The sequence below is a fragment of the Rattus norvegicus genome, chromosome 2 (genome assembly GCF_021556685.1).
Source record: "Rattus norvegicus strain SHRSP/BbbUtx chromosome 2, alternate assembly SHRSP_T2T, whole genome shotgun sequence".
Lineage (NCBI taxonomy): Eukaryota > Metazoa > Chordata > Mammalia > Rodentia > Muridae > Rattus > Rattus norvegicus.
The window spans coordinates 113753403-113765907 of record NC_141535.1 but is presented as its reverse complement, the minus strand read 5'-3'; the positions used below and the strand labels follow the sequence as shown (position 1 = coordinate 113765907).

General features: G+C 40.9%; 1 protein-coding gene across 22 annotated transcripts in view; it reads right to left on the bottom strand.

Annotated features, from left to right (window-relative positions):
• Positions 1 to 12505, bottom strand: part of Phc3 (polyhomeotic homolog 3) — a 74925-nt gene that overhangs the window by 54001 nt on the left and 8419 nt on the right. For 12 of the 22 annotated variants that reach the window (XR_015662937.1, XR_015662938.1, XR_015662952.1 and 9 more), the window contains 1 exon segment: positions 8968 to 9045. The exons of 9 other annotated variants lie outside the window; for them this stretch is intronic. Coding sequence is in view for 5 of the 13 variants with exons in the window: in XM_087621908.1 (XP_087478034.1) it covers positions 8968 to 9045 (78 nt within the window). In the remaining 8 variants the exon portion in view is untranslated. 22 annotated transcript variants of the gene reach the window in all.

The following is a 12505-nucleotide window of genomic DNA, read 5'->3' as shown; positions in this document are numbered from 1 at the left end:
GTCTTCCGCACACAGACACACAACAAAAGTACTGGAACACAGTTTCCTCATGAGGGTGAAAGACTAACACAGAAGCCATGAACATCCCATATAAAACTAATGTATGTATTACAATCCCTCCAATTCTTTCCTGCTCACCACCATACCAGTTATGGAAAGGAAGTCAATTACCACTTGATCATATGCTATTAAGATACTTGCTATGTCTGGGTATAATTATTCCAAGGAATAGACTGTCCTTGAAGGAAGGCTCTGTAACTCCTGTACACCCTCAGGGCAATCAGCACGATGCTTAACAATAAAACACTGTCTCCCTTCCCCTAACCACCATCCCCAAACCTCATTATTAGCTCGGGTTCAGACCCTATTCTACTGCCTAACCTTGGGCAATTGGGCTGTATCCTAAAAGGACTCCGGTAACATGATCTTTAGCAACAGCCTGGTCCACAGGCCTAGTTCTAGGACAGCTAGGACTACACAAACAAATCCTGCCTTGAAAAACAAAACAAAACAAACAAACAAACAAAAAAACAGCCCACCCTTCATTAAAATTATCTGTTGCATAGTCTAGCTAATGCCCATTCCTGCTACCACTCATCCTGCAACGTAAGTCACACACGTTTACTACACATGGAACAAAACAAAAAGGACCATAGAAAGAATCAACAGAACCGCTGGGGATTTAGCTCAGTGGTAGAGCACTTACCTAGGAAGCGCAAGGCCCTGGGTTCGGTCCCCAGCTCCGAAAAAAAGAACCAAAAAAAAAAAAAAAAAAAAAAGAATCAACAGAACCAAAAGTTGGTTCTTTGAGAAAATCAACAAGATAGATAAACCCTTAGCCAGACTAACGTGAGGACACAGAGAGTGTGTCCAAATTAACAAAATCAGAAATGAAAAGGGAGACATAACTACAGATTCAGAGGATCTTACTATAAAAGCCTATATTCAACAAAACTTGAAAATCTACAGGAAATGGACAAGTTCCTAGACAGATACCAGGTACCGAAGTTAAATCAGGAACAGATAAACCAGTTAAACAACCCCATAACTCCTAAGGAAATAGAAGCAGTCATTAAAGGTCTCCCAACCAAAAAGAGCCCAGGTCCAGATGGGTTTAGTGCAGAATTCTATCAGACCTTCATAGAAGACCTCATACCAATATTATCCAAATTATTCCACAAAATTGAAACAGATGGATCACTACCGAATACCTTCTACGAAGCCACAATTACTCTTATACCTAAACCACACAAAGACACAACAAAGAAAGAGAACTTCAGACCAATTTCCCTTATGAATATCGACGCAAAAATACTCAATAAAATTCTGGCAAACCGAATCCAAGAGCACATCAAAACAATCATCCACCATGATCAAGTAGGCTTCATCCCAGGCATGCAGGGATGGTTTAATATACGGAAAACCATCAACGTGATCCATTATATAAACAAACTGAAAGAACAAAACCACATGATCATTTCATTAGATGCTGAGAAAGCATTTGACAAAATTCAACACCCCTTCATGATAAAAGTCCTGGAAAGAATTGGAATTCAAGGCCCATACCTAAACATAGTAAAAGCCATATACAGCAAACCAGTTGCTAACATTAAACTAAATGGAGGGGCTGGAGAGATGGCTCAGCGGTTAAGAGCACTGACTGCTCTTCCAGAGGTCCTGAGTTCAATTCCCAGCAACCACATGGTGGCTTACAACCATCTGGGATCCAGTGGGATCTGATGCCCTCTTCTGGTGTGTCTGAAGACAGCTACAGTGTGCTCACATACATGAAATAAATAAAATCTTTAAAAAAAAAAAAAACTAAATGGAGAGAAACTTGAAGCAATCCCACTAAAATCAGGGACTAGACTAGACAAGGCTGCCCACTCTCTCCCTACTTATTCAATATAGTTCTTGAAGTTCTAGCCAGAGCAATCAGACAACAAAAGGAGGTCAAGGGGATACAGATGGGAAAAGAAGAAGTCAAAATATCACTATTTGCAGATGATATGATAGTATATTTAAGTGATCCCAAAAGTTCCACCAGAGAACTACTAAAGCTGATAAACAACTTCAGCAAAGTGGCTGGGTATAAAATTAACTCAAATAAATCAGTAGCCTTCCTCTACACAAAAGAGAAACAAGCCGAGAAAGAAATTAGGGAAACGACACCCTTCATTATAGATCCAAATAACATAAAGTACCTCAGTGTGACTTTAACCAAGCAAGTAAAAGATCTGTACAATAAGAACTTCAAGACACTGAAGGAAGAAATTGAAGAAGACCTCAGAAGATGGAAAGATCTCCCATGCTCATGGATTGGCAGGATTAATATAGTAAAAATGGCCATTTTACCAAAAGCGATCTACAGATTCAATGCAATCCCCATCAAAATACCAATCCAATTCTTCAAAGAGTTAGACAGAACAATTTGCAAATTCATCTGGAATAACAAAAAACCCAGGATAGCTAAAACTATCCTCAACAATAAAAGGACTTCAGGGGGAATCACAATCCCTGAACTCAAGCAGTATTACAGAGCAATAGTGATAAAAACTGCATGGTATTGGCACAGAGACAGACAGGTAGACCAATGGAATAGAATTGAAGACCCAGAAATGAACCCACACACCTATGGTCACTTGATTTTTGACAAAGGAGCCAAAACCATCCAATGGAAAAAAGACAGCATTTTCAGCAAATGGTGCTGGTTCAACTGGAGGTCAACATGTAGAAGAATGCAGATCGATCCATGCTTATCACCCTGTACAAAGCTTAAGTCCAAGTGGATCAAGGACCTCCACATCAAACCAGATACACTCAAACTAATAGAAGAAAAACTAGGGAAGCATCTGGAACACATGGGCACTGGAAAAAATTTCCTGAACAGAACACCAATGGCTTATGCTCTAAGATCAAGAATCGACAAATGGGATCTCATAAAACTGCAAAGCTTCTGTAAGACAAAGGACACTGTGGTTAGGACAAATCGGCAACCAACAGATTGGGAAAAGATCTTTACCAATCCTACAACAGATAGAGGCCTTATATCCAAAATATACAAAGAACTCAAGAAGTTAGACCGCAGGGAAACAAATAACCCTATTAAAAAATGGGGTTCAGAGCTAAACAAAGAATTCACAGCTGAGGAATGCCGAATGGCTGAGAAACACCTAAAGAAATGTTCAACATCTTTAGTCATAAGGGAAATGCAAATCAAAACAACCCTGAGATTTCACCTCACACCAGTGAGAATGGCTAAGATCAAAAACTCAGGGGACAACAGATGCTGGCGAGGATGTGGAGAAAGAGGAACACTCCTCCATTGTTGGTGGGATTGCAGACTGGTAAAACCATCACATGGAAAGTACTTAAGAAACCGTGGCAGAGTGTAACTTAACATCTAAGTCAGTGGTACACACACTGACAAAGCCCTCGCAGATACAATATTACTGAGTAATTCCCAAGTGAATTGGTACTTTAAGACCTTTTCAGTCTCAGTCTGCTGCAACAGAAAAGCACAACCCCCAGCCTGAGCAACAGATCTCAGGAGCGGACTGGATTCAATGCGAGAGCTGCCTCGCCCACGCGAGGGCCTGTGTTCAAGTCCCACACCACAAACTTTAAAAACAGACATTTATTTTTTACAATTGAGAGGAGTAAGGGAGCCCTTCCTGTGGGGTCTCTTCCTGGCTAACAGCCCACTACCGTCTCCTGTATCCTGCTGTGCTGGAGAGAGCCCTGAAGACGGTTCCTCTTGGACAGACAATGGTACTCTTATAGGAGGGCTCCACCTTAGGACCTCATGTAACTTTAAACCAGTTCACTACAAGTCGATTTCTAATATAGTGACATGGGACAGGTTTCAAACATATGAATTTTGGGGAGACACAATTCAGACCATATCATCGTTTACTGAATCTTTGCTCTTTAATCTAAATGTAGATATATCTGGATGAAGAAAAAGCTAAAATCCAAATAGACAATATCAGAAAAGTTTGGGGTGAGGCAACTTAATGGTTTGCTTGCCCTAAGTTACATCATTGGTCACTTACAGAATTTAATGTGAAAACCCACATGCATGCAATCAAGCTTTCAGAATACATTATGAAAGCAGTGATATCACTGGGTATTCTCATAACTTAGTCTTTTAAAGGAAGATTTTTTAAACTATGTATGTATATGCAGGAAGGGGGATTGCCGGTGAGCCCAGTGCCTACAGAAGCCAAAAGAAGGCATCGGTCCTCATGCCTAGGAGTACCCGGCCAACACCAGATCCCCATGCTCAAGAGTACCTAACCAACAGAAGAACTCAATCATGGTTCTGTAGACTTTTGTTTCATTTTGCTTTGTTTTGGTAAGTTTTTTGTATTATTGGTCTTTGTTTGATTTTCATTTTTGTGATTTTTTTTTTATTTCTTGTTCTGGGGGGTTGTTTGTTTGATTTAGGGTTTTTGGGGTGGGGAGAGAATATAAAGTTAAGTGGCTGGAAAGTAGGAGAGGGTCTATGAGTAGTTGTAAAGGGAAAAATACATGGTCAAAGACCTAAACATTTTTAAAACCAGACACATAGGTTGGAGACATAGCTCAGTGGTGGAGAACATTGGCTGAATTTCCAGACGTCCTGAGTTCAAATCCCAGCAACCACATGGTGGCTCACAACCATCTGTAATGGGGTCCGATGTCCTCTTCTGGTGTGTCTGAAGATAGTGACAGTGTACTCACTTACATGAAATAAATAAATCATTAAGAACCTGACAGAAGAGAAAGTGGGGATAGTCTTGAACACATTGGCACAAGAGACACTTTCTGAACAGAACTCCAGTGGCTCAGGCTCTAAGATCAACAATTCATAACTGGGACCTCGGAAACTGAAAAGCTTCTGTAAGGCAACGGACACACACTGTCAATTGGACAAAACAGCAGCCCATAGAATGGGAAAAGATTTTTCCCAACTCCACATCCAACAGAGGACCACTATCTAAAATACATAAAGAACTTAAGAAACTAGATGTCTAAAATGGGGTATAGATTTAAACAGAGAATTCTCTATAGAATCTCAAATGGCTGAGAAACACTTAAAGAAATGTTTCACATCCTTAGCCACCAGGGAAATGCAAATGAAAACGACTTTGAGATTTCATCTTGCATCTGTCAGAATGGCTAAGATCATAAAACAACAATTGTGAGGATGTGGAACAAGAAACACTCCTCCACTGCTGCTAAGAGTGTAAACCTGTGAAGCTACTTTAGAAATCAATATGGCAGTTCCTCAGAAAACTTGGGAACCAATCTACCTCAAGACACAGGTAAAAAGAGGACAGTATATGTGTGTACACATACACAGGTTATTAAAGTTTTTTAATAAGAAAAAATACTTCTTTTTAATTATACATATGTGCAGCAAGTCCTCTTAACCACTGAGACATCTCTCCAGCTCCATAAATGTAGATTTAATCCAAACATTTTTTGTTTTGGGGTGGTGGTTCTTTTAGTCCTAGGGACTGACCACCAGGCCTCAAGCATATTAGCTAAGTATTATCATTCAGCTACTCCCAGCCCTGGCTTCTTTTTAAAAACTCCTAAACATAGTTAGATATGGTGGTGTGTGCATGCACTTGCAAGTGGAAGCAGGAGGATTAGGAACTCAAGGTCCTCCTCAGACCAGCCTGCGCTAAAGGCCTTGTCTCAGACAAATACAATTCTGAACTGTTATCTTGTGAAGGGCCATATTCATCTTTCTACGGATAAAGAACCTTATGTATTTTAAAAATGTAAACCATTTAACACAAGTGCAAATTTTACTTCTATTTTGTTGGTTTCGTTCTTTTTTTTTTTGGCAACAGAGTTTATTATTGATTTAATTTTCATTTTAGCAACCCAAATTTAATTAACTCTGGCCCTGATCAACTGAAGTGCTAAGGAAACCAACCTCTGGGCTCATAAGGCCACCACAGTAAGTGAGTGAGATAGTCTAAAGTTCAGTGTTCCGTATGGCAGAAGGGATGGCGGCAGATGCTGCACTGCTCGGTATTTATGTGGTCACTAACATTACCTGCTAAGCAACACTGACTTTCCTGGGTCATGTGACTAGACTCTAACGATCTGTGTAATATTCATTCCTTGGCTCTATTCCCATTATCTAGACACAAGTGAATCCCCTGCACATGGCTTCATGATTACCTGAAAATCCATCCTAGTAACTGACTCACCAAATATGCCTGCTCACGCCTGTGACCCTAGGACTGAGAAGTGGGAGAATCATCAAAAAGCCACGGTGACACAGGCTACAGAGTAAGACCTGCCTCAAAAAGCTGAAAGCGGGTAGAGATTCTGCAGAAATGAGCAGACAGACTGCCACCCAATAATTCATTCTTATTATTACTACCCAGAGATTTCTCTACTACTGATCTGAATTTTGTTAGCCACTGTAGCTATGCTTCTGGTGAAATCACTTAACAACTGGCTACCCAGAACAGTAAATAAAATAAACATGGCATACTGTCCTCTTTTTACCTGATGTCTATTCTCCCTTAACACTTCTTTCACCCAACCAGCCACTCACAGTTCTGATGTACTCCATGAAATAGTGCTGTCTGGCTTAGGACAGGTAGCATTAGTTATGTCTCTTAAAAAACATATTCACTTGAAATGATAGCTTCTCTGAGTACCTTACACATAAAATCATAAAAAGATATTTTTAAATGATACCTTTTTAACTTCCTAAAAGAAAATGTGCCCAGAGCACCTATCTATGCCCTAAAGTTACCCCAGTGTTCCACAGAACAAAGAGCCCACAAATGAGGTACTTAAATTTTTAACTACAAGTGTATTAGGACACTGACATCAATAATCATAACTTCAGGGTCCACGATTAAAGCTATATGACATTAAGTCCTTTCATTCAGTCTAACTTTATTTAGACAGCCACAAGGTATCAAGTGGGTGCTGGGAACCAAAGCTGGCCAGATCCTCTGCAAAAGCAACAAGTGCTCTTATACCAGAAAACTAAGTGTATGCTGTCTAAAGCACACACTTAGCAAACACACACCGGTAGGTAAGTACAAGTTCATCTTCAACTCCATAACACCTGTGGACTGTATTTCATGGGAGTTAACTTCACAAAGTATGGAAGAAGTAATACCACCTTAGACCAGAAAAAACGCACTAAAAGGACTTTCTTAGGAAAACTCAATGATTTTCAACTGCAAAATGTTTGCCACTAGGAGACACTTTCTGTTGTTATGTTGGAAAGAAGACAACACAGGGTGCTGCTGTTACCTAGCTGGTAGAAGGTGGCTGTCCTGTAATGCCAGACCGGCAGCCCCTGACAACAGAGGCTATCTGGCTCACCATAGTTTTGCTGAAAAGCTTAAGAATGGCCTGCATTGTACCGATTAAACTTCTAGAATTTAATGGCTTTCCTGTGGCTTCATAAAAAATGACCTTGTTCTTAGACAATATATCAAAGTATTTAGGAATATAGCTCAACTGACTTTTAAATAGTTCAACAAATGTGTGTATATGCAGAAAGACAATGTTGTATGCACAAGCAAAATTAGTGCACCTAAGTAGACAATATACAGACTATTTTTATGTTCAGAATGCTTTAATTTGAATTATATTAAACTAAAAAGGTGACCTGTGTTAACATGTCTACACAGATTTCTTTTATCTAAAAAATAGTGCAAAATTTATGGGAGGGGGTCTTATGGTCTGTTCCTAGAGCTTGTGTCTTATGACCTAGTTTCTGGGTGTGTTCGTTGGAGCTTCTGCTGCTGTGAAGAGACACCATGACCACAGCAACTATTATAATGAGAAACATTTAATTGGGGCTGGCTTACAGGTTCAGAGAGTCGGTCCGTTATCATTATGACAGGAAGCATGGCAGGCAGACATCCTGCTGGAGGAGGAGCTAAGAGTACACATGATCAACAGGCAACAGGGGAGTGCCCAATTAGGCCTAGCATACATGAAACCTCAAAGCCCACCTCCACAGTAACAGGCGTCCTCCAACAAGGTCACACCTCTTAACAGTGAGTGCTACTCCCTATGGGCCATGCATTCAAACACATGAGTCTTTGGGGGCCATACCTGTACAAACTACCACCTGATACAGAAAAATGGCTTTCTTTTACTTCTTTCTCAAAATAAACTGTCTCAAATGGAAACTTGCAACTCTGTGTCAAAATACAAAATACTCAAAACTATCTTGCTTTGCTTCACTGTGCGTGCGTGCGTGCGTGCATGTGTGTGTGCGTGCGTATATTTTATTCTTTGTTGTTTTTAAGTCATTCAAAGACATGACATACTTTTCAGTACTTCAGGCTTTCAATAAATTCTGAAACTAAAAAAAGAATTAAGAATCAGAAGACATTAAACAGAATCAATGGGAAAGATGTATAAGAATACACAAAGCTTCAATAGCATTCAGGTTTCCAAGCACTGGAAAGACGACTCAATGTCTGGATGGACTGCTCTGGCAGAAAACTAGAGCCCAACTCCAACATCTGCAATGAGCCACTTACGACCACCTGTACGTTCATTCCAGAGGGATCTGGTGTCTCCAGCCTCCTTACATCTGTATATACAGGCTGGACAGTGGTTAAGGCCACTGACTGCTCTTCCAGAGGAGTGTGGCTCAAATCCCAGCACCCACATGGCAGCTCACAACTGTCTGTAACTCCAAGATCTGACATTCTCACATAGACATACATGCAGGCAAATACCAAAGCACATAAAATACAGACAAATAAAATTTTTAAAAAGTTTTTTAAACCTGCATAGCACAGACGAACACATAATAAAAAATAAACATAAGCCTGTTTAAGAACCTCAGATTTTAAAAGTTTAATTACCCATTTCCAGGCACTCACTAACTGAATGGCAGCTTTATGAATAACAAGTTAGCTTTTGGAAAACAACAATTGCAATCTTTAAATGCAGGAGAAATTCTTGTATACTTACAGATGTCTGGGACATACTTGACTGTTGTGTAACACTGCCTGTGGGGGATGTAGATGGTCTTCCACTGGACAAACTGGCCTAAAATAACAGAACTGTTGTAATATGTCTGTAAAAGCATTACGTTGAAAACCTCCTTGAGTGATCAGAACCATGGCAGAGACAGCTTGCTGCCAAACATCTTTATCTCCCTTCTGTTCTGAGTGCTTGAGAGTCAACAGAAAACACGGCAGGGGAAAAAAAAACCAAAACCAAAACCTCTGTTTTGAGCTACAATAATATAAAAGTACAATAAAAGTTCTAAAGTCTACGTATGAAAGAAATCATCGTATGGTCAACATGGCTTGATCCTAGCCTTTTTTTTTTTTTTTTTTTTTAAGAAAGAAACCAAAGCTGAAAGGTCTCAAACAAAGCCCTCCCCTCCCCTGCACTGGCTACTCTTATGTCTACATGTCTATATGTATTTGCTTTTGTTACGTGTGGGTCCAGGGATCAAACTCAGCTCATTAGATCTGTTGGTTCATTTAGTAGCAGGTGCCTTTTCCCTCTGAGCCATCTCACTGACCCCAATCTGGTTTTATTAGCTGTTATACTGGTAAACTGTCACGTGTTATCTGAGCTCGCTGAGCAGCTAGTAGTAGAAGTGGGGTTCCCACGACTCAGCTCCAAGCACATTTATTTTTTCAAGTGTCTACTGCCATCCCTTGCCTGGGAATGGACTAGACCCCACTAGCACTGTGACACAGGAATAAAGCAGAATTGTCCAAGAATAAAAACGTCATGTCCTGAAAACAGCTAGAAGATAAACCATCCCCATCTGATATCTTTACTGTCTAGCCCATGAAATACAGGTGCTGCCCTGGGGCTGGAAAGATGGCTCAGTGGTTAAGTTGGATTCCCAGCATCCATGGCAAGTGGCTCACAGATGCTTGTAACTCAAGCTCCAAGAGATCTAATGCTCGCTTCTGGCCTCCACAGGCACTGCACACAGGTGTGCATACAAACATACATACGTACAGAGAAACAAATAATAAAGTCTTTAAGAAGTAAATAATAAAATGAAAGGGGGTAAAGCTGAAAGCTCAGCCGTGAGGGGAGTGTAGGGAGCTCAGCCTTGCAGAGAAGGCTCACTTGAGAACTCTTGGTAACTGCCTCACTGCAATGTTGGGTTTTGGCTGGAGGCTTCAAACACCAATTTGATAAATTTATCTCTAGACATTGCTATGCGTTCTGTGACTTGGAAGCTTCACCCAAAGGGATACTCTGCTTCAACTGGGCATGTCAACTGGAAATATCAGGGACTTCCAAGTAGGGTTCCTGCTGGGCTTTTGCAAGCCCCTGGTTTGATGGTGTCCCTTTTCTGCTGTTATCTGTGCTTGGAAGCCTTGCCTGAGGAAACATCCAGGACACCCATTAGGAACTCCGACTGACTGCCTCAATGGGGCTTGGACTGATGTCTGCCTGATTTGATAATGTTTTTCTTTCTATTAATTTATCATTTTGCTTTCACTTGCTAAGTACTTAATAAACTCATTCATTCAAAACAAAAAATACACTAGGTGGTGGCATATGCCTTTAAATCCCAGCACTTGGAGGCAGAGGCAGGCGGATCTCTGTGAGTTCAAGGCCAGTTTGGTCTGCAGAGTTCCTGGATAACCAGGAGAGAGACCCTATCTCAAAAACTTCAAAGTAACAAGACAAAAAAAAAACAAAACAAAAAAAAAAAAAACATGACTACGGTAGATGATTCTCCAGACTGTAAAAAACAATGTTGAGGTTTGGTCTGTTGCTATGTTCTGTGATGCTAAATACTGGCCCCAAGTCTGGTTGTCCGCAGGGATGAGGAAATTTTCACTTATACCATGTGATACTATGTAGCCTTGCTCCTTAATGTAAAACTGTTGGTTGGAATAAAGAGACCTATAGTCTATAGCTGGGCAGAAGAGAGGTAGCAGGGTTTCAGTTCCCAGGGTCGGGTTGGAGGTAGGACCAGGAGAGGAGAAGGAAGGGGAAAGAGAAGGCGCCCTGGGGAAGGCAAACACGGCAGAGAGGACTAGCCAGTTGGAGTAAGAGCGCCCCAGGCGGAACATGGCAAGTCATACAAGCTCGGGTTATAGGCAGGGAAGTCAATCTAATAGCACAGAGGGTGGATACCTGTCCAACTCTAGCGGCGATGAAAGCTTATCATAAGTATAGGGTTTTGTGTCTTTTATGGGACCTGAATGATCTGAGGCAGGGTAGAAACCCCCGGTTGAGATTCGCTCTTCCCTTACCTTTGAAGCCAGGCTGCCTACTGCCTCAGTTAAGTGAAACTAAGCAGGGAGCCGGCTTTGTGAGTAAGAACCCTGTTCTGTAAGCCTGAGCTCACAGACTTTTAATCCCCAACATTCATATGAAAAGCCATGCACAGCTCCACAGTCAGCCTAGCTCTGAAGGACAAAGGCAGGAAGACCTGCAAGCTCAGCCTCCTGTATCAGTGAGCTTCCGGCTCCTGACAGACCGTTTTCAAGGCAGTCTGGGAGGAGAGCTACAGAGAAAGACCATGAAGACAGACAACTGGCATCTGCCCTGGCTTCCACATGTGTACACATGGGAACACACATTCACACACTCATGTGTATTCATACAACACATCAAAACCATTGATAAATTTGTTTAAAAAAGAAAAAGAAGCAAGGTGGTGGCACATGTCTTTAATCCTAGCACTGAGGAGGCAGAGGCAGGCAGATTTGAGTCTGAGGCTAGCCTGGTCTACAGAGTAAGTTCCAGGACAGCCAAGGCTGAAACTTGAGTTATTTTGACAGCCAGTGAATTTCCATTTCTTAAATCATAAACATAACTGTTACTTAAAATACTTTTTAATTCACTATTGAAGTTGGCATGTTGGTACACACCTCTGATACCGGAATTCAGAAGGTAAAAACAGGTGACTCTCCACGAAACTGAGGTCAGCCTGGTCTAGATAGTGACTTCTAGACCAGTCAGAGCTAGGAAGACCCTGTCTTTCTTAAACAAACAAATAGTACACTACTGAAAGAAGCAAGAGCTGGTATCTATAAATAACAGAAATACCTTCTTTTTTTTAGGTTCTGCAAATTAAGATTATTTTCTGGTCAGATTTAAGATTAACAATTAAATCTTGCAAAAAGTTTAACTGTACAATATTAATTTTTTTCTTTTTTTTTGACCTAGGTTTTCCTGTGTAACTCTGCCTGTCCTGGAACTTGCTTTGTAGACCAAGCTGGCCTGAAACTACAAAGATCTGTCTGCCTCTGCTTCCCAAGTGCTGGGATTAAAGCCTGGTATCGCCACCGCTGGGCTGAAAATATTTTGGTTTGTCTTGTTTTTTAAACAAAAACATTAATCATAAAATTAAGTTATTGATAGACTAATTTCAGACTTTAGAAAGGTCTACACACACACACACACACGCACACACACACACACACAGAAAGGCCTACACACACACACACACACACACACACACACACACACACACACAGAGAAAGGCCTACACACACACACACGCACACATGCACAC